The sequence below is a fragment of the Panthera uncia genome (assembly GCF_023721935.1).
Source record: "Panthera uncia isolate 11264 chromosome C1 unlocalized genomic scaffold, Puncia_PCG_1.0 HiC_scaffold_4, whole genome shotgun sequence".
Classification (NCBI taxonomy): domain Eukaryota; kingdom Metazoa; phylum Chordata; class Mammalia; order Carnivora; family Felidae; genus Panthera; species Panthera uncia.
The window spans coordinates 12,481,530-12,503,851 of NW_026057585.1; the positions used below are offsets into that span (position 1 = coordinate 12,481,530).

The 22,322-nt window shown below is 55.3% G+C and overlaps 1 protein-coding gene across 1 annotated transcript in view; it reads right to left on the reverse strand.

Annotated features, from left to right (window-relative positions):
* Nucleotides 1-2,018: 2,018 nt before the first annotated feature.
* Nucleotides 2,019-22,322, reverse strand: part of SLC6A17 (solute carrier family 6 member 17) — a 34,611-nt gene continuing 14,307 nt past the window's right edge. The window contains exons 6-11 of the mRNA XM_049616617.1: nt 10,939-11,180; nt 10,473-10,665; nt 8,438-8,630; nt 7,773-7,932; nt 5,994-6,156; nt 2,019-5,509 (exon numbers count right to left, since the gene is read on the reverse strand). Of these exons, the coding sequence (XP_049472574.1) occupies nt 5,141-5,509; nt 5,994-6,156; nt 7,773-7,932; nt 8,438-8,630; nt 10,473-10,665; nt 10,939-11,180 (1,320 nt within the window). The 3' untranslated portion in view covers nt 2,019-5,140. The remainder of the gene's footprint in view (nt 5,510-5,993; nt 6,157-7,772; nt 7,933-8,437; nt 8,631-10,472; nt 10,666-10,938; nt 11,181-22,322) is intronic.

Here is a 22,322-nt window from a genome sequence, read left to right on the forward strand (position 1 = left end):
TACTCCCTTCTTTGGAAACAATGCCTTCTCTCCCCTCCTTTCTTAGTTTCTTTGGGTTTTAGGCTGAATCCGTCTTTTCTGAATAGCTCTGCGAGAATGGCTCATTGCATGGGTAATGGGGCCCTCGGAATGAAAGGGGCCCCATGGATCTACTCCAGCTGCAAAAAGGAAGGGAGCTACTATTTAATGAGCACCTATTATATTTCAGTACGGAAAGAGTTCTGTACTGTATTCTAGTAGGGGTTCCAGAAGCAGGTCAGTTTTTCCTCACAGCAATCTCTGCAAGGAAGAGATTTGGTCGTCATCCTCCTTTTACAGATTAGGAAATGAAGTTTCACAGGTTTGTGACTTGCCCAAGGTCAAACGATCGGTGACAAAGCCGTGACTCAGAAGAAGCTGTTCTTGGGGCACCTGGGTGGTTCAGCTGGTGAGGCATCCGACTCTTGGCTTCAGCTCAGGTCATGATCTCACAGTTTGTGAGTTTGAGCCCCGCATCGGGCTCCTGCTGATAGTGCAGAGCCTGCTTGGGATTCTCTCTCTCTCCCTCTCTCTGCCCCTCCCCCGTTCACTCTCTATCTCTCTCTTAAAAATAAATAAATAAATAGGGGCACCTGGGTGGCTCAGTCGGTTGAGCAGCTGACTTTGGCTCAGGTCGTGATCTCGCAGCTCGTGGGTTTGAGCTCCACGTCGGGCTCTGTGCTGACAGATCAGAGCCTGGGGTCTGCTTTGGATTCTGTGTTTCCCCCTCTCTCTGCCCCTCCCCAACTTGTGCTCTGTCTCTCTCTCTCTCTCAAAAATAAATAAAAAACATTTTAAAAAAAGAAAAGAAAAAGAAGTCTGGCCACCCGGAGATGAACCATGCTGGAGAGGCCAGGTGTAGACACTCTTCTGGTGACAGTCCCAGCTGAGCCCAGCCTTCCAGCCATTCTTACTGAGGTGTCAGCCACTCGGATGAATGTGAGTGAGGCTGCCTTGGACCCTCCAGACCAGCTCCTCTGCCAATTTAACACCACTAAGTGACCTCCGTTGCCACCAGAAGGGTCCCTCAGACATGCCCTGCCTGAATTCCTTACCCCCCAAAATCATGAGATATAAGAGAGATAAAATAACTTGCTCTAGGTCTCCTAGGAACCGGCGGGGGGGGGGGGGCAGCTGACATTTGAACTTGGACTTGGAAAGTCTGCCTCCATAACTCCTTCAAACCCACTGCTTCTTAGTGGGTTTATGTGTGCCTCCTGGCAGGGAAATTGACATTTCAACCCAAAACACTACCTTCAACCAAAGGATTGAATGAATTTACAAGGAGGGACGTTTTCAGCACAGGGACTTTCTCAATTAAGAGGTATATGGCGTGATATAGAGTCTGGGGACATAGGGGGTGGTTTCCCTCTGGAAAACTCAGGACAGCAGGGGTTGATTTACCTATGTTTGCGTGTCCATAGCTGGCACAGAACCTGTCACCGTGGACGCTTAATAATTGTTCACTAACAACCCACAAGGCGGAAGTGCTGGAGTTGGGAGAGGAGAGTGGGGGACCTAAGATCTGGAGAGAAAGGTTTTCCTGCCATCTGGTGGCTGTTTCTGGAATGACACCTTTTACTTCTAAGGAGAAGGAAATGGAGGGTGGCTGGGGGCCTGGGCTGCGTGTGCAGATCAGGCAGCAGCATTTCAGACTGGAGTGGGGTGCGGTAGGGGGGCCTTTACCGTCCACTAAAGTTTGCAAAAGATCAGAATTTAGAGCGTGCTGTTCACATGAGATTAGACGTGTGGAGCACTCGGACCCCAATAAGGCCTCCTAGAAGCATGTGTGTTCAACACCCAGGGCAACGCTTAGGCAAAGAAACACGCATCCCTCCTCAGCCTTCCCCCAAACTCCTCAGCCAGCCAGCACCCACAACCCACAGCAACCCTCTCTGCCCCATGCTGTCCAAGCTTCTCCCCCGGAGCTGCTGCTGGCCTCTAAGGCTTCCCCCATCCCCTCTCCCCGAGCCTGAGGCGGGTCAGAAAGGCAAGAGGGGTTTGGTAAGAACAGACACTTTATTGTACACCGTGGGTGGGGGGAGTAGAAAGGAAGGAGGGGGTCGGGGGATGACGATGCCTTGGCCCCTCCCCTGGGCTGAGCGGTCTTGACCCAGGGCCCTGGCCAGTCACGGGGCACACGGACTTCATGTCTCTGCTCTCTCCCACCGTGGCAGTACTCTGGGGGGACAGGCGGGTGTAGCTGTGAGGAAGGGCAGAAGGGGAGCCCCCTGCCTATAATACTACAGGCCTGCTGAGGGCCTGGCACCACGCAGCTTGTGGCCCCCAGCCTCACCACCTATGGCAGGCTGACTCAGGAAGGCTTCTCCTGGCACTAGGAAAGACGTCCCCTCAGATTTATTGCTGGAGGGCAAAAGCCAACCCCTCGCCAGTATGCCCCACCTGTCCACCCCCATCTGGAGCCCAGGCTTCGCATCGCCTCAGCGGAGTAGGGCTCCCCGAGGAAGAAGCTGGTGACCGGGGCTGGAGGACAGGCAGGAGCAGGGACCGGGGGACGCTTTCAGGCACTCCCCCCCCACCCCGCCCTGCCTGCCCTGAGTCCGCTGTCTCCTGTGGGCACTGCATGGACAGCACCAAAGCCGGTAAGGGACGTGGACCCGACACAGGGATGTGGGGGCCTGCCCCTCCCGCTCCTCCAGGGAATCTGGGGCTGGATCTCACCTTGTCAGATGCCTCACCTCTTCTGGCCTTGACCAACCGCTCCCAGCCCCCCTGAGGAGTGAGGAGTGTGTGTCAAAAGCGCAGGGAAAGGGAAGCTGTTCCTTTCTGAGCCCTCTCAGGACTGTCTCAAGGATGAACACGGGACAGAGGCGCTGGGAGAGGCTCTCCTGGGGTCTCCCCATCTTAAGAAACCCAGCACTTTTCCTCAGGATGCAAAGCTTGTGACTCCAGAGGGAACAGCAAGAAGTTGGCTAGAAAATAAATTTGGGGGCTGTCCCCCCCACCCCAAAGCCCCTCCTTCCCTGTTTCTGGCAAGCCCAGGGGTAGGAAGGTAATGGGCCACCAGCAAGAAACACCTGCCTTTCCCCACAGCACCCTGCCCCGAGGCCTTGCCTGACAGAGCTGAGGGGGGAGGCAGGGAGAGGGCCAGTGTGGTCTGCAGGGACGTGGTGAACACGGGCCGGCACGAATCACCTACACGCACCCACACCCAGATAGGTGCACGCACCACACACACACACGCACGCACACGCACGCACGCACCAAGCTCCAGGCCTTATGTCTAACACAGCAGAGCCACAGCCGGGACGGGGCCCGGCCCGCAGCCAAAGGCTACAAGCACTACCCGGCCCGTAAGAACCAAGCAGACGGCCCCGCTCAACCGCCCTGGTGCAGGCTGGCAGGCTGGGGCCTGGCCCAGCCACACGCTACAAAATTAAAAATATATCAAATATACAATGAAAATAGATCTGTACAGCACTGAGGATGAAAATAGTCCACCAGCCACAGTATAATATTGGGTTTGTCATTTAACAGCATTTACACCCACATGTACAGATTGAATATACAATAGAAATAGAATATATAGAAGAGTATATATAGTAGAGTGTCTCTCCTGGGGCCTTGCTTTTCCTGTTGCTAAGTCTGCTGGGATTAGGCATGGGGCCAGGTAGGAGGTGTTGGTGAGGTGCCTGAGGCGGGATGCTGTGCCCCAAAAGCTCATGTCTTCGGGGACATGTGGGTCTCCTTCCCCTCCTCACACTGAGAAAGGACAGGTGTGGCCAGAGGGCTGGAAATGGGAGCAGATGCGGGGGGAGGGGCCCCCTGTCGAGTTGGTGGGGGGGACCACGGGGCTAGGGGATGAAGGAGGGAACCCTGGGTGTGGCCTGTCCCTCCCAGCGCTGAGAACATGGGAGTGACTCGGGATGTTGCGTGAAGGTGCCCGGGCCTAGCACTGTGGCCCGCTGCTACCCCGTGTACCTCAGCTCTCACAATTGGAGTTCCGCCATCCCCGCCAGGCTGCCTGCCTTCCATCCATCCACGCCCGTGCATCCACGCGACCATCCTTCCACGAGCCCATCCAGCGCTCTGCAGACATTATTCTCCAGCCGGACTCCAGTCCTCCCAGCCTGCACTCCGAGGGCAGCCCTCTTCTGGGGGAGGCCTCAGGTAGGGGTGGGTGGGGATGTGGCGGGGGCTGGGCCCCAGGACAGAGACCCGGCCCTTCTCCTGGGCAACCCCGGTGCCCACAGCACTGCCCGTGCCCTCCCTGTCACGGGCCGGGCGGCTTGGGGAAGGTTCCCGAGATATTCACACATGACATGCACATGGCGCTGGCTGTGCTCGAACAAGGAGAGTGAGTGGCAGCCCAAAGGGGCAGTGAAGTTATCTGTCTTTCCCTAGGGATGAGGTTTGCTGGGTACGAGCCCCTGAACTCCAGGGACCCTCATTCCAGGGGAGAAGCTGCCGCTAGTGAGAAAGTTTGGGCCCCCGGGTGAGAGGGAGTGTGCTTCGCAATTGTGCTCTAAACCATCTGAATTGTGCTGCAGGCCAAGGGCCCCCGTGCCCAGCCCCCCTTCCACTGCAGAGGCTTGCACTCAAGCCAGAGAGCGCTATCTGCCTCCCAAAACAGAACCTGGGGACTTCCACAAGATTCTGTCCCAAGTCTGAGCCCTGAGTCCTGACACAATCGTCCCGTCCCCAACCTTGAATTCATCAGCCTCTGGGCTGCCCCACACCCTGTCCTACCCGACGCCGAGCCTCTCACCACCACCTGGCGGCACGGAGGGATGCCCAGGACCTAAGAACGACAGGTGCCAGGTTACAGGGAGCGGGTAGGGAGAGTGACCCCTACAGTGGCCACTTGCAGTCTCCACTGTGCTGGGAATCCGGACTTCTGGATTGTTCTCGTTAATCAGCTGCAATTTGGTGAGCGGGTCTCAGGAGGTGAGATGGGCTGGGAGCCTGCACTGGGGACAGAGTTTCTCCCGGCCCCTGCTCAGGTCTAGGGAGGAGCTGGCCGGGACTGGGGTGGGGGATGAGGGAGGGCACCCCCCCTCTCCGTGGGCAGAGGGCCTGGCCTAGGAATCGAGGCCAGGCCGGGACGAGCAGGCTGGATGGGTGTGGGGGGAGAGGTGGGCAGGGCAGGGTGGGGCGGTGGTCACAGCTCCGACTCGGGGGTGCTGGCCAGGAGGTAGCTGCTCCCATAGCGTCCATTGGGGTTGCCGCTGGTCTCCAGGGGCGACGTGCTGCCGGGCCCCAGGTAGGAGCGGTGAGTGGGCATGGGGGAGGGTGCCTCGCTGGGCACCTTGCTGAGGATGAAGCGGGTCTCATCGTTCTCCTCCAGGTTGGAGATGTCCTTCATCATGCGGCCCTTCTTGTAGGACACGGAGAGGGTGTTGGAGCCATCAGAGAGCAGGTGGAAGTGCCGGAGGATGAACACCACAGGGATGGGCAAGGTCGCCACGACGATGAGGGTGATCAGGAGTGCCATGGCCCAGTTAGGGAAGTACAGGTAGCGCTCCGCAGCCTAGGGGTGGACGGGGGCGAGGGCTGCTGTCCGACGCTGTGACCACCTCACCATCCCGGGACCTCCAGGCCTGACTCCTCCTGCCCTCTCCCATCCCCACGCGCCATCCTGGCCAGGCGCCAGCAGAGATGGAGGGCATCGGGGTGGCTACTCGAGTTAGCTGGTTGCCTTGGTTAAGGGCCCTGGGTCTCCCCTGGGTCTCAGTTTCTACATCTGGAAAATGGATGGGTAATTCTGCTCTACAGACATGGACAGAGAACACGGGTTAGGAAGACAGGACAGGTGCATCAAACTTTCTGACCCTCAGTCTCCCCCTTTGTGCTCTAGGGGTAATGCCACCTCTCTCTCTGGGCCATTGTAAAGATTATAGATCAGGTGTGCAAAGGCCCTGGAGGGGCCTGGCACACAGCAGCTCCCCTAGAAGGGTTTATCTCTATTGCCTGGGGAGATGCCAGTGACCCTGGGGTTTCAGGTCCCCCCTCACCTCCTCCTTGATCCAGGCGCTGTACCCGGGGGGCGTGACCCCCAGCTGGATGATGCTCGCCGTGGTGAGCACAGCCATACACAGTGGAGATACGAACTTCCACATGTAGAAATAGAAGCGATAGGGCCGGAAGCCCAGCATCTCTGTCAGCTCCTGCATGAACCTGCCAGGTGCACAGAGAGCCCAGCTTCGACACCCCCACCGCGCCTGCGTATCCCCCCACAACTGCCTCCTCCAGGAAGCCTTCACTGACCAGTCCCTCCCTCCCAGGCTCTTCCATTCTTCACATTCAACGCTCCCAGTTTATTATTCGGTGGCCCAGCTGGCCTCTGCGCAGGCTCTGGTGCCCTCTGCTAACCTCCCCTGAATACCTAACAGCTCACCCCATCCAGGGATTTGCTGCTGTTCACGGGACATGCCTGGGCAGCTGGACAGGCGCCGCAGGACTTCTGTGTGCGCCTTGCACCCCACCCCACTCACACTGGTCTGGCTCCACACGCCCCCTGCTGGAAGAGAGGTGAAGGGCGCTTCTCTAGCGTCCAGGGGCCCTGACTTGGGGGGTTCTAACGCCTGGGTCTGTGGGTAGAATTACAATAGCCGGCAGGCTGTGTACATGAATGTCATGAAAAAAACATCATTTCTACTTCAATAACATCTAAGTGCAATCTTGCATTTCTTACTGTCGTAAATGCAAGCCACCACAGTGGTACTGGCAGTACCTGAGACTTTGTCACCAATTCATTACATCACAGACACCTTCCCATCACGTTACAATCGAAGCCGCCTACAAACGCCATTTATGTCCACCGCTATCTCACAATGATTGCCATAGCTAGGTCGTGTAACTTCATGCAGTAAAAATAAGGTACCTGTGCGTCACTGTATCTGATTTTCAACAGCACTTTCCTAGTTTTCATCTTCATTTATTTCCTGTATCTTACATATTTTATCTTATCCACTTGAGAATAATATTCTGGGGCTTCACCTAACTGCAGAAGCCTCTTCTGCAGGAGCAGACTCTTCCAGCCCCGGCTCCCAGGGCTGTTCCTGTCTTACCCCGCATCCCTGCCTGCGCTCTTGTAGGAAGAAGATGGCTGTAGCAGGGCCGTGACAGAGCCTGATTCCAAGACCAGGTCCAGACATGAGCGGAGGCTCTGGCCTTGTGGACAGAGTGGGAGGGGCCCGGTCCTGGGGCTCCCCAGGCCCACAGATTTGTTAAATGAGGAATGAGGCCGGGGGGCTGACGGTGGATGTGGCTCTGCTGTGGGCTCGGGCCACGAGCCCCACTGCTTCCTTACTGCTGAATTCCCTTACCTCACCCCCCAGACAGGTCCCCAACCGCACCTCATCTCGCACCCCCAGATTGCTCACCCCAACACTGAGTCGGGCTGCTGAAGTCCTACAGTTCTCTCTGAGTGGGGGGGGGGGGCTCTTGTACAGCCGCTAAGTGCTTAACAAGCTTAACAGAAGTCTGAAGAGCTGGTACTCGGGTAAGGGGCTACAGTAATTTAAGGCAGCTTAGGGTGATGCCAGGACCTGAACCCAGGAGACTCACGCCCTCAGCCTGGCTCTGCCTCTTACCAGCCAAGTGGCCTTGGGGAGTCACGTCCTCCGAGTCCCAGATCTCTAAGGGCACTTTGAGCGCTGACATTCTGACTCTGTGATCTCCTAGCCCACTCAGAAGCAGCCCTGGGGACACGGCACTCTCCAGGAGGTCATAATAGGACAGACCCCTCCTCCTGTCCCACGCCTTCTCCATGTCTCCCCCCCACCCCTTACTTCTTGGTTCCATAGATCCAGGCCACAGCAATGTTCTCAAGGATGACGATGACGGTGAGCGGCAGGGTGGCAGAGTAGTCGTCAAACATGGTGACAAAGTAGTTTCCGGAGCGCTGGACGAACAATAGCCCCACGAAGAATGCAAAGACACAGCAGCCCACTACAGAGAGCCGGGAGGCCGGTGTGGGGGCACAGGTGCAGGGTGGGTGGGGCCCAGGGGTCTTGGGGGGCACCCAGGCCCCTCCCTTCCCACCCCTCCTCCCTGAAGGCCTTCAAGGGAGGGTTCCAGATGCTGAGCTTCTGAGCTCCCACTGTACCAGGAGAGGAGCGGCCCAGGGCTGGGAGTAGCAGAGACGGAGCAGGGCGCAAGGCCAACGTGGAGGGAGGGCACCCCCCCAGGGGGGTTCAGCAGGCCCTCAGAGAGAGGGCCACGTGACCCAAGAAAGAGCCCATCCCCCAGCTCGGGTTTGGCACAGATTCCCCAACAGCCCTCTCCTGGCTATTGAGTGCTTTCCTCTGGGTGGTAAGCCAGGCCCCAACTGCATCCCGGGGGGCAGCAGGGAGCCTTCTCAGTATGGAGTCTTTATAAAGTCAGAGAGGCACAATGGTCGCCCCTGAGGGCAGCCCACAGGGCCGGGGCCGGGGGCGCTGCCGGGAAGAGTTACCTGTGAACATCTCCTTGGGCACCTTGAAGGTGTCGATGATGGGCGTGGTGATGCCGGCCATGGTCCCAATCATGCTGCCCAGACCCAGGTTGATGAGCATCAGGAAGAACATGACAGACCAGAACGGGGAGGCCGGGAAGTGCGTCATGGCCTCAGTGAAGGCGATGAAGGCCAGCCCTGTGCCCTGCACGGACTGAGGACGGGGTGGGGGCGAGGGCTCAGCGAAGCCCACGCCACTCCTGGGAGCCCCTTGCTTCCTCATCTCTGCCCCTGCAGCTTTAAGAATAACGATTCCCTCCTTCACAGGAATCCCTGCCCCCACCTAAATCTCATCTTTGGCCAGCGGGTCTCAAACTTGAGTGAGCATCAGCATCCCCCCCTCCCCCAGGGAGCAAGGTACCGTTTCAAGAAGTTCACCTGTGGGATCTGGGAGCTATGAGCTGTCTAGGGATCCCAGGTGATCTAGATGAAGATGCTCATATTTAGCCCAGCCTGAGACCCTCCTCCTCTAAGAAGTCTTCCCTGATGGCTCCAGCCACAACTTTGGGAGCATCCCGTTCTGAGCTCCAGACTTTAAGGTAGTGGGCCCAGCCTCCAGTGCCTAATGGAACTACACCGGAGCCTTTAAAACACCAATGCCTGAGTACTCCCCCCCCCCCCCCCCCCCCCGGAAATGATCATTTGATTGGTCTGGCGCTAAAAGCTGGGGTATGTGGGTTTTATTAAGTCCCCGGGGGACTCCAATGGGTAGCCAAGGTGGAGAGCCACTGCACCCATGCCTGGGCCCCTGCTCACGGGGCAAGTGACCACACACCGCCCACGGAAATCACTTCTACGCTGTCCCGTAGGGACCCGTGATTGTGGGGAAACACCTCCCCCAACTGCGTGAGTGTGTAATTCTTGTCACTTGGATGTTATCGACGACGGATCATATAAGGAAGAAAAACTGGCTCCAATCCTAGTTTTATTCAGAGGACTGGGCCATGCCCAGGAAAATGGGGCAGGATCTCACGGAAGGGAGGCGCCCTTTGTGCTGCCAGTCACCTGGGGGCAGAAACCAGACTGGATCGTTTGCTCTCGATCACATGGGAAGAGGCAGAGGGTACAGGACACGGCTCCCTTAGCGTTAGTATAGTGCCAGCAGCATGCAGAGGACTTCACATCGAGCTCAGGCATCAGGACAGGGAAAGCTCATCTTCCCTAGCTTCATAAAGAGGGCAGAGTTGGCCTGGGCTGAAGGGAGCTGGCTCTGCCCCATGGAAATCTTGGCACCAGCTGGGTCCCAAGACCCTGTGGGCATGTCTCTATCCTGTTACCCCTACTAACAGAACAGTCCCTTTGAAAGTTTCCAGCTGTGCAAGTGGGAATAGAAGCAAGGTGACCAAACTTGGGCCTGAGCATTAAGGAGGGAGCGGTAGTCACCTGCTCTGTCCCAGGGACTAAGGGTCATTGCGGCAGTGGGAGCTGCAGTGAGTGGGGACAGCCGGGGGAGGGAACCGAAGCATCAAGGGGTGACTCAGAGCATGGGGACTCGAACCCTGGCTCCCCTTACTAGCTGTGAGACCTTGAGCAAGCTCCCAATTTACAGGCTACATAGCCGCAAAATAGGGGGCCATATTAATACTCAACTCACAGCACTGTCGTGAGGGCCAGAGGGGACAGACAGCAGAGCGCACTCAGTAATGGAAGTGCTTCTTTTCTGTGAGCCGTGTACAAAGCCTTGTTGCAAGTGCATTATGTATGACCGTGACCCACGTGCAGGAAGCCTGTGCAACACATCTGAAAGTCATTCCGCACGATTCCTGTGATCTCTGGAACGTGTGTGTGTGTGCCTCGTGCCAAAGGTTTGGCTGAAACCTTTCCTCTCTCCCTCCCTGGACGCATCATGGGTCCTGGTTTATCAAGCAAGCAAATGAGTCCCTGGCGGCCTTCTGAGGCCTGCATCCAGGCTCCAGCCACCCCTGGCCTGTCTCTGGGTCCCACACTCCCACGTATGCCTTCCTGCCCACCCCAGGAAGGGCAGCCTGCCTCACACCTTGTCCAGCTCGTCCTCCAGGAGGCAGGGGTCGAGACCCAGAGCTGAGAAGTGGTCCTCCTTCACGGCCATGATGACTTTGTACATCTCCGTGTAGTCCTTGGCAGTCAGGTGCGAGAAGTTGACGTGTGGAGGGATGAGGTCCCGGCTCAGGACATTGGTGTGGAGGTACCCCAGGATTTTCTCGGCATTCCTGCAGCACAAAAAGGGGAGGGCCAGGTAAAGAGGCAGGAGTGGGCACGGTCCCTGAGGCCCCTCCCAGACACCCAGGAAGGAGCCCACATGGGCCATCGACAGAGACATCTCTGAACCCGTCCCTGGGATCCGGGGCCGGGGCCGGAGAGAGCTCCTCTGATGTCCAGCCATCAGCCCGGGGCAGATGGGCACTCTGCCTCCGTAGCCCGCCTGCCCCGCCTGGGTAAGGTGGACAGGGAGAAGAAGGGACAGCAGCCAAGATGCCACCTACTCGACCACACACTTCTCGTTCATGATGTTGGCCTTGAAGCCCAGCACAGCAAACACCACGAGGGTGGCCAGCACCGAGGTGAAGAAGTTAATGAAGGACACCAGTGCAGCATCGAAGTGACAGTTGTTATCTTGCTTGTTGTAGCTGGAGAAGGCGATGACACCCCCGAAGCCTAGCCCCAGGGCGAAGAAGACCTGTGTGGCTGCCTCCCGCCACACCTGGGGGTCCAGCATCTTGTCCAGCTGTCGGGGGAGGACGAGAGACACACAGATGATGGTTTTATTCACGCACAGTGGCGCTCCCACCTCGGCCCCTTCCTTACCCTCACTGGAGTTCAGAGGCCGCATGGCATGGTGGGAAAGCTGTGGTTGGGTGACCTTGGGTTTTCCCCTGACCCCTCTGAACTTGAGACCCCCACGTGTATAACACAGATAACAAGAGCATTAACTTCAGAGGATTGTTGTGAGGCTTAAGTGAGATAAAATAAATGCTGTGTGCTTACTCAGTAACTTCTCAGTTCATTTGAACTGCCACCTTTGCTTACCATGGGGCTATTATACTGAGGAATATCTTCAGGGCCATTAGGTATGATGTGTGGTGCACAGCTCGAGGGAGGGCCATTCATTTGGACTATAGTGTGAATGGTGCCTCTTAGAGTTGTGCAGTGTACAACCTGCACAACAGCACTAGAGAACTGAGAACACGAGTGTTTCCCCGATACCTTCTCCACTTCAAACCGTGAAAAAGGACACCAGCTCCTCCCTCCTGCCCACCTGATCTTCTTTTCCCAGGAAAAAAATAAGGGCCCCATGTTCATTCTCGCACTTCTACACGTTCTGGGTCACAGAAAGACCCTTCCCCCCTCCCACCCAACCAACTTGAAGCACAGAACCCAGACACTTCCTAGAGAGGGGAAACCCCCTTCCTGACCTTCCACCTGCCTTCAGACCTGATGGAACCCTGCACCACAACAGCCTGTAGAGGGTATGGGGCAATTCCCAAAGTGCTTTTCGTAGCCATTTTCCTTTTACTGTTTGCCCCTCAAGACAGGGACCGTGGCTTGGACCCAGCACGGGGCTGTAGAGTTAGATGGACCCAGGCCTAAACCTGACGCCCATCCTTAAATAGCTTAGAAGGGTTAGAAAAATGACAGTGCCTGTTTTATGAGCCTCAGTTTTCTCATCTGAACAATGGGAGCAATAATAGAGTATCCCTCCCACGGCAGTTGTGAGGATCAGATGTGCAGCAACAAGTAATGCCTGGCACATAAATAGCAAGTTAATCCTGACAAAGTGCCTCTGACTTGGTCAGGACAGGTTTTTTGGGTTTTTTTGGTTTTTTTTGGTTTTGGGTTTTTTTTTGGTGGAGGGAAGGAATTACTGTTCAAATTTTGAAAGAGTGAACAGACACCCCAAGGTGAAAATTACTCGCTCGGAGTTACTCGAGTACAGATGCTCTGATGCTGGCCCCTGACACCCTCCTAGCACCCCCCCAGACCATATCCTCCTGCGCCTGTGCTGCTGAGGTCAACCCAAGTGACTGAGGAGGCAAGGAGGTTCTAGAGAGTTTGCTATCCCTGCAGGCACAAGCCCGAACTGGTCCTGTCCTGACCGCCCCTCGCTGTGTGCCTGTGGCCAAGTCCACTCCCCGTGTGCGTACTGAGGCCTTGGACTTGAGGCTCCGCCCAGTGCTATCTTACAGCCCTAACGCCCAGGATGGAGGCCCATCTGCCCGCCACCTCAGCAGCTCCCTAGGCACAGCTGAGCGCCTGGAGTCACCCCACTGGCTGAGAAGATGCTGGCAAGCTTGGAGGGCTGGGAGAGGCGCCCCCAGGCTCACCCCAGCCTTGCCCCAGGCTGGGGAGGAAGAGGAGGACGACGGTGGTAGAGTCTTCAGGGTCAGTGCACAAAGGGAGGCCTGGCCGGCGAGTATGTGTGTTCTGGGGGCGATTAAGTTCCCCTCACCTTGCACAAAATAAAGTCATCTTTGGTCCACCAAGAAAACCCAGAACCCAGGCTTTAAGGAGCTAACAGTACCCTACTTCCATGAGAAGGGGACACCTTCCCCATCCCCTCCCTGTCTCTGCACACTCAATAGTAACGTGTTGTGGCCTCCCTGTGAATATGACACGCAGCCACTCATCCATCAAACACGGGACACCTACTGGGGGTCAGGCCGGGGGCTAAGTGTGGGGACCCACAGAGAGTAAGAGCAGGCAAGGTCCCAGCTCCTGTGGAGCTGATATTCTAATTGTCAAATGACCCCACAAACAGATGTTAAGTTGCAAAGGTGACAAGGGCTGTGAAGGCCAGGACCCAATACTTGGTCGGGGGGAGGCGGGGGGTTGAGCCAGTCAGGAGGCCAGGGACAGCTTCCCCTGAGGAAGGGATCCTCGAACTGACATCTGAGAGGTAGAAAGCGAAGTTAAGAGGGCAAGGAAGAGCATTCGGACAGAGGGAACAGCGTCCGCTGAGGCCCCGAGGCAAGGCAGGACAGAGGAGGGCGTGTGAACAGAAAGAGGCCAGGCTGCCTGAAGCAGCAAGGATGAGGCGTGAGAGGTACAGGTGAGGCTGGGGGGCAGAGGAGTCAGATCAAAGGTCTTACCGGGCTCCCAAGAATGCACTTAATCCGGGGGGAAAAAAGTGATCAGATGTGCATTTCTAACAGAAACCAGAGCCAATGAGGCAGCCCTGTTAGGAAGCACCTCTGGGGTCCAGGCAGGGTAATGATGGCCTTGCCTAGGGTCAGGGTGGAGAGATTTCAGCAGGAAAAACCAAGTCGACCTTCGCTCTGGACTGGAGGTGGGGGGATGCTGGAGAGTCAGATGCCAAGGTGACAGCCATGCTTCTGGCCTGCGTGCCTGAGGGGGTGGAGATGGACACCGAGGAGAAGGGGCAGGTCTTGACGGGGTTGGAACGGTGCCGATCGAGACGTCAGCTGTAGAAATGCTGAGTTTAATGTGTCTTTACGAGAGGCGAGAGGAGATGTCAAGTGGGCGGGCAGACAAGTGAGCCTGGAGCCCAGGGAAGAGAGGCTGAGCCAGAGATGTAACTCATGAGGTGCAGTTGTGCGGGAAGGAACTGAAGGGCTCACCGGGGTGGGGAGAAGAGGCAAGCCAGGGGCCGGGACAACATCTCCAAGTTCAATGCAGCAGAGAGGGAGGTGCAGCAGCCCAGACGGGAGGAAGCGCAAGAGACGGCTGGCTCCGGAGGTCACAGGACACAAGCCTGGCTGGAGGGGGACCCAGGCTACCGAGAGAAATATGCTACGGTGAGCAGGTCATGGGTGGGCTCGGTCGGAGCTGTTCGGGAAGCGATGTGGCCAGAGTCACGTAGATGCCAGGAAAAGTGAGAAGCAGAGGGGAAGAAACGAAGGCAAAGCAGATAATCTACTCCTTGGAGAAGCTAGCCCTGGAACGGCAGGAGAAACGTGGCAGGTTCAGGCCATCAAGGAAGTGTGGCTTTTTTATTTGATATCTTGTTTTTGCTTTTTTAATTTTAATTTTAATTTTTGAGAGAGAGAGAGAGAGAGAGAGACTGCGAGTGGGGGAGGGGCAGAGAGAGAGGGAGACACAGAACCCGAAGCAGGCTCCAGGCTCTGAGCTGTCAGCACAGAGCCCGATGTGGGGCTCGAACTCAAGAACCGTGAGATCATGACCTGAGCTGAAGTTGGACACTCAACTGACTGAGCCACCCAGGCGTCCCATGTGTTTGTCTTTAATGCAGTGACTTGATATGTAAAGGCCGATGGAGGGCAGGGGATCTAGAGGGGAGGGGGGCTGTCTTCCACAGGGAACCCTGGAGCTGCTCACAGAGGGAGCAGGACAAGAGAACAGGATAGGGCAGCTGCAGGGTGGTTTGTATGTTCCGCGTCTGTCTCTGAGGGGGTTTCTGTCTTGGTGGCTCTGTTCACCCCGTAACGCAGAAGGCTGACTCACCTGTTAGGGGTGAAGCCGGCACGTTCAGACAGGCAGAAGAGGTTTAAATCAGTCACAGTGGAGCACAGAGAAATGGAGTAGGGTTATCCCGCATTGTCGAGGGTCCACTGTGTTTGCAATGTCGTCTTTACAAAAAGTAGGACAGGCACACGTTTCCTTACCTAAAAGCCCCAAGGCCAGACTGGTTTTGGAACTCAGGCTCTTCTTCCTAACTTTATTTTAGAAAGGTAATATGGTGCATATGCCACACAATTACATAATCCCCCAGCGGGGTCTGGGGCAGCACCCTGTAATCAAACACATTGGTATTTCTGTAGCAGAATATGAAAATTCACACCAAGTGAATCAATAATGACTATAAATAGCCTCACATCTGTTCAGGTCATTTTGCCGCCAACTGAGTTCCGGGAGAAAGAAAAAACAACTTTTGTTTTTCAGGGCTATTTGGATTTTGGCATTGTGAGTAAGGAGACAGAGGCCTGCGTGGAAATTTGAAGATTATTTTAAACAGGAGAACAAAATAATCGTTGTCCCGATGGGGCAAGGACCTTTGTACCTCCCCTCTCCTGGGTGGGTTTTTAAAAGATCCTCCCAGGAGGTTCTAGAAATGGGTGGGGGGATTACTTATGCCTGGGAGGTATGCTGGCATTCACTGATGCTCACCAATGATCATTCATGACAGTTCTACCAATCAGCTGGAAACTGGGCACTTCCCAAAATGGCCGGGCTCTGGGCGGTCTGGTGAGTTCCCACCAGGAAGAAGCACCAGATTTTGTGACAGAGGGTAGGTTGAGATGGACACCGCCCTGGCCGTCCCCCTTGCAGGCTGAAAAATCTTTGATGGTTCCCCACTGTGTGCTGAAAAATCTTTTTCCACTCTTTGCTCCTATCTCCGAATGCAGCAAACTAACTCTTCCAAAGCCCCGCAGTCTCATACCTCTGGCCTTTGCCCAGGCTGTTCCCTCTGCCTGGAATTCCGCTCCTCTTACTCACATACCGGTGAAACTCCTACTTCTTTCTTAAAGGCCAGCATAAATATCACCTCCTCCTTGAAGCTTTTCCTGATGCCTCTGGCAGAGCTAGTCACAGCCCTCGGGCTCTTGCAACTCCACTCAGTACCTGCATTCCAGGTTTATATGTCTGCCTTCTGTTCAACACTCTGTGTTTCTTAGGGGTGGAGCCCATCTCCTGTCCACTGTGTAAGCAGTGTCTGACACACAGGAGAGAAGGAAAGCGTTGGGAGAGAGAGAGAGAGAGAGAGACGGACAAGGCTGCTTCCTCAAGGTGAACTGCGCGGGAGGGACCACACCAGGCGCTGTGAAATTGTACCCGCCTTTCTGTGCTAGGATCAGGCTCTAGGACAAGAAGATCCTTAGGGCTTTAAACCTCTACTTTCTCAAACATGGCTATTTTAATGCTGGCTTCCTTTCCTTTTCTTCTCTCTTGCTTTTTTTCTCCCCCTCCCCCACTCCCACCCTCCTTCTTCCTTCTCTCCCTCCTCCCTCCTCCTCCTCCTCCTCCTCCTCCTCCTCCTCCTCCTCCTCCTCTTCTGGTGATTCTTTCAGTTTTCATCTACATCAGTTATTACCAAAGTTTTTACAAAAGGGTCTGGACCATCTGTGAGGTCCAAACACATGTCATTGTCAGGATTTTCATCACTCTCTAAGCCTCAAAATGGGTAAATTCCTAGGCCCAGCCACTTTCAGGGCCAAGTTCCATAAATGGAGGCAGCCACACCCTAGGGAGACCACCATAATCCCAAACTGCACCATCAGAGCTGACCCTGTAACTTGGGGGACAGACTCTCCAAGGACAGGGTAGGCAAGTCTTATATGCAACGATCTGGGATGGGAACAAGAATTTTGTTTATGTTTTTAAGACTGTATCTATTTGCTGTTCTTTCCTAATTTTTAAAAATGATGGCACATTGATTGCAAAAGGTACAAAAGGTGGAGAGGAAAATATAACGCGCCCCCAGGTACCCATCACTCAGTTTCAACAATTTACCAACATATGGCCAGTCTCACCTCCTCTTGCCCCATTCCCCATCCCTAGATTATCTTGAAGAAAATTGGTGGCTCCAAATCTGATATTAATGAGGCCCCAGGAAACAGTCTGTGCCAAAGCTTGACCTTTGAGGACACACGTGCCCTGTGTGAGCAGCCCCTGGGCACCCCTCCAGCCTGCAGCTTGGAGGGGCTCTCTTGCTGATGGAGATGACCAGATGCCCAATGTTCACCTGCAGGTAAAGTGAGGCAGGCACCTTCAGGACTGTTCAGAACAACAGGAAAGCCTGTTGTTCCTTGAATTTAAAGGGGCTCTATCAGGATTCCTGGGGTGCTGGTGCATAATTCCAACAAGGCCCCGATCATGGGGTCTACAGAGGATGAACCCGCAGCCAGACCTCAGGAAGCCCGATGTCCTTGCCAAACATCAGGATGTGACCGCAAGAGGAGAGGTGGGGAATGGGCTCTCCCTACGAAAAGACAAGGCTCGCACCGTCCTTGGGGTGCCTGCCCTAAAACACGGCAAGAGCTTCCTGCCATTTCCTTGGCACGAGGGCTGAGTCACTTCCTCATGCAGAGAGCGAGGTGTTTCACGCATTTGACTCAGCGGCACAAAGATGCTTTTGGAATCCACAAGCAGCCCCTGAGCGCCTGGCCTGACCTGGTGCGTGACTGGAGCACACACACCTTTGCTCCTCAGCCCTGCCGGGCACCTGCCGGTGCAACAGCCAGCTGGGGCCGCGAGACACCAGATGGCACTGGAGCGTCGGGTTCCCAGCGCCCAAGAACAGTGTCACCTTCATGAGGGAGAGAATAATAATCGCTACGGCTTACCATGCGTTCTCTGCGCACCGGAAGCAGGTCCCCCGTGCTCTCCCGACAAGGCTGTCGGGAAGCCCCCGTGGTTTGCCCCATCTTGCAGCCGAGTAAACGGAGTGAGTTCCCACAGGGATCTTGCCCTCCGACCACTGAGTGACGAGCCGGGATCTGAACCAGACTGTCTGGCTCCGGAGCCCGCCCAAGGCTGGCTTGCCCTGGTCATCCTGCCCAGAAGCCCTCCTCTGCTTGTGGAGGTCAAGGAGCTCTACCACGATCTCTGCCCCTGGGCCCTCAGTGCCTCCCAGGACCCCACTTCTCTAAGGGTTAACACGTACCCTTGACCCTGGGCCAGTCTGGCTCACTGGTGAAGACTGCTCATGTGTCTAGACCCCAGACGCGGTGAAGCGAGAGGCAGATGCCCAAAGCTGCACGTAGCTGAGGCTGTGCCGGGCCCCTGTCCCGGAAAACCGTGTGCTCTCATCTCAACTGATGACACATGGTTTAAAACTCAAAAGGCACAAAAGGGCACTGTAAGGGCTCCTTTACCCCACCCCGTATCCAGACACTCAGTTCCTATTCTTGCGTGCCCTTCCAGTGATATTTTATGTGTATATCAGTAACACATACACACGCACACACCCCAACATATCTATCTGTGTGTGTGTGTATTCCTGCCCCCAGTCTGACACTTCCTCGTCGTGCTGAGTTAGGAACCCACAGAGTTCTGGGGCTTCTGGCAAGCTGCCCCCCTCAGCCCCTGCCCACTCTCAGCCTCGTTCCCACAGTGTGCCTAAGGGACCACTGGGCCTGGTCCCTCGGTCCCAGGGCCCCGTTTACCTCGGCTGCTGCAAGGTTCCCACGACTCCTGGGTTGTCCTTCATCCGGACTTCGTCTCAGGATGGCTGGGTCTGTCCCCTGCTCTGACTCACGCCCTGCCCCTCCCTAACTGCCTGCACCCTGCCACCGGCCCCTGGAACTCACAGTCTGTCACCCCCACTCCCCCATCTCCACAAGCCTTCCCTGGATGCCCCCTCCCCCATGCCTTCTTGCTCCCACTCGGTGGTTCTCCAGCCTGGCCACACATCAGAATCACTGGGAGCTTTCAAGAGCTCCTACTACCTGGATACCACACCTGGGGATCCTGATTTTCAGTCTGTTGGCTGGAGTCTGATCGGTTGAGGGTGGGCCCGATCCGGAGGCCTCCCCTGCAGCCCTCTCGAGTAGAGGCTGTCCTCTTACGCGCCCAGGCTGCCATCGGGCCTGGAGGCGGACAGCGGGCTGCCTGTTCCTCCAGGTCGTTGTCGCTATTCCAAGTACACTGTCTCTGTCCGCTCTACAGCTATCATATTTCTGGGTCCCTTCGCTCCTCCCTTCCACTGAGATCGTCCTTCACCCCACTCCTAGGATTGTGCCATAGCCCCTGTCATATCTAAGAGCGGTGCGCCACCTAGGACCTCAAAGTCAAGGACCCTGAACCCCAGAGCACCGTCTTCCCAGCTCACCCCTTCTGGTATCTTGACTCCAAAAATTCTTCACCCGTCCTGGGACTATCTGCCCTTCACCACCCCCATCCTGTTTGTAGCACAGCTTCCCTTCTTCATTGGCTTGGTTGATGGTCCATCATTTGGTTGCTCCCTTGCTACCCTCTTAACTCCCCTGCCGCCTCTCCCCATGGTCATCCCTTGTTATCACCTCCTGACCCTGGTGAAGTCCAACCAACCTTCCACCGACTCTGGGCCTGCCCCCAAGCCGCTAAGCATAGCTGGAGAGATCACGCAGGGCGCACCTTGGGACCTTGGATGAGTTATTTAACCTCTCTGTGCATCAGTACCTCCCCCGCCCCCTGCAAACTGGCTAAAATAACACCTGCCCTGAGGGTTATTATGAGCTTCAATGAGTGACTGTATGTCAGGTGCACGTAACGGTGCCTGGCACACATAAGCATCATCCACTGTAAAACACATGATTGTTCTCAGTATCCCTCCAACTGTGGGAAATAGCGTGCTTTCAGAGGTGTTAAACTAGGGGGAACTGTCCAGCTTGGGACTGGGGAAGTGTTAGCCACGCCATGCTGGCTGGCTTCACTGCACACTCGTGTGCCCCCTGACCGCCAGCCTGTCCTCCGTGCCGCCCACACTCCCTGTCTCCTGCACGGTCACCTCACACTCGCTCCTCCTTAGGCGTCCACCACGCTCTGCCATTTGGACTCTAAACTGAGGCCCTTGCTTCCTCCTTCACAGAAGAAAATGACACGATGGGAAGAGAGAGCTCTCACAATGAGGAGCTCCTCACCACAGCTTCTCAGCTGCCAGCCCCTGTGCCCACTGGCTGGCCCTTGCCTCCTGTTCCTCCCCGATGAGACCAACTCCTCCACGTGGGCACTGGGCGCCCCCTCCCTGCTCACTCAAGGACTCTGGTTCCCCTCCACCCGAAAGCATTAATTTCTCACTCTTAGTTTTTTGTGTTTTTTTTTTTTTTTTTTAAGTGTACCATTTGGGACACCTAGGGCGGCTCAGCGGGTTAAGTGTATGACTTCCACTCAGGCCATGATCTCGCGGTTCATGAGTCTTGAGTTCGAGCCCCGCATGGGCCTCTCTGCTGTCAGCACAGAGCCCACTTCGGACCCTCTGTCTCTCTCTCTCTGCCCCTCCCACATGCCCACTCTCTCTCTCTCAAAAATAAACATTTTAAAAGCATAAACTTTAATGGTATTTAGCACATCACAGAGTTGTGCCCCCATTGCCACAATTTTCGAACTTCTTCATCACCCCGAAAAGAAAGCCCATCCTCATTAACGGTCACTCCCCTTTTCCCCCCAGCCTCCTCACAAACCCAGCCCTAAGGAACCACTAATCTGCTTTCTGTCTCTACAGATTTGCCTATTCTGGCCATTTCACGTAAATGGAATCACACAACATGTGGTCTTTGGTGACCAAAGACCAAAGACCAAAGAGGTTCGTACAATGTCGTGGCACCTGTTAGTACTTCATTCCCCTTTATGGCCTAAGAAGTCACCCTCGTACAAACACACGACTCTCGATTCTTCTATTCGTCAGTTGACAGACATCTGAGCTGTTTCTACCTTTTGGCTCTTGTGAAGGATGCTGCAATGAACATTTGTGTACAAGTTTTTGTGTGAACATGTTTTTAGTTCTCTTGGAAACACGCCTGGGAGTGGAGTTGCTGGCTCATACGCTAACTCTGTCTAACCTTTGGAGATGCTGCCAGGCTGTTTGCCAAACCGGCTGCGCCATTCCACATTCCCACCAGCGGCGTATGATGGAGTTCTGTCATCATAGTACCGAGTTCTGAAATAACACCCTCGATCCCATGGATATCTCCAGTTTCCACCCATTTCTCATTTCTCTGCTTTTTTTTTTTTTTTTAATATTAAACGCCTGGGTTTGCACCTGGGTGGCTCAGTCGGTCGAGCGTCCAACTCTTGGTTTCGGCTCAGGTCATGATTTCACAGTTTGTGAGATTGAGCCCCGCATCGTGTGTGTGTGTGTGTGTGTGTGTGTGTGTGTGTGTCTGCACACGCGCACGCTCTCTTTCTCTCCAGGGACCCACCTGATGCCAGGTGCGCTGCTCATTTCCCAGTCCTCACTGCCTGCCTGACCTCAGCAACTTTGGACATGGCAGATCATTCCCTCCTTAAAGACGTTTCTCTGCTTTGCCTCTGGGATTGATGTATCCATGTCTCCCTCCCCTCCTCCTCCTCCTCTTTGTCCTCCCACATTGGCTACCCTTCCCCCAACCTCTAAATGCTGGGCCCTGGTGCTCACTGCTCAGTCCTCTTCTCAGTGTTCACTCTCCAGGTGACCATCACTAGTCCACTGCTTTAAAGTCTCTGATTCCCAAGTTTATATCTCCACTTGGCCTGCAGACTCAGCTGTCCGACTGCTTACCCAGTATCTCCGCTTGGTATCTACTAGACATTTTAGACCTGCTGTGTCCAAAACAGTAGTCTTGATGTTCCCCACCAAGTCTGCTCTCCTCACCGTGTGCCCTCATCTCCATGAATTCAACTCCGTGCTTCTAGTCGCTCAGGCAAAAGACCGTGGAGTCATCCCCAAATTGACCACTGTCCCTCTCTCAGCCCTCACATCTAATTCCACAACAAATCGTGTGACCCTACTTCCCGAATATGTCCTGAATCTGACCACTTCTCATCACTCCTATTGACATCACCTGGGCTGAAATTACAGTCTCCTCTCACCTGGAGGAATTCTAGAACTTGGATGGATTCACCTGGATGGAGCCTTCTGGCAGGTCGTTCTGTTCCACCCTTGCTCCCTCAGATTGTCTACGGCAGCCAGAGGGGTCTTTCGAAGATGGAGGTCAGATCACGTTGCTACTTCGCTCAGCACCTCCAGTGGCTCCCGTTTCACCAAGAGTAGACACCAAAGGCCTACTTGGCTCATGACACACTCGTGCTCTGGCTCCCCACTGCCCCCTTCACCGCATGTCCTACTTCTCTCCCCTCCCATTCCGGACTCATTTAGCCTCCTTGAATTGGATGCCAAACACTTCCAAACCTCGAGGCCTTTTCATTTATTGTTCTCTCCGGAATGGAATGAGCTACGTTCAGATATCCACACAACCTGCTTCCCACCTCCCCT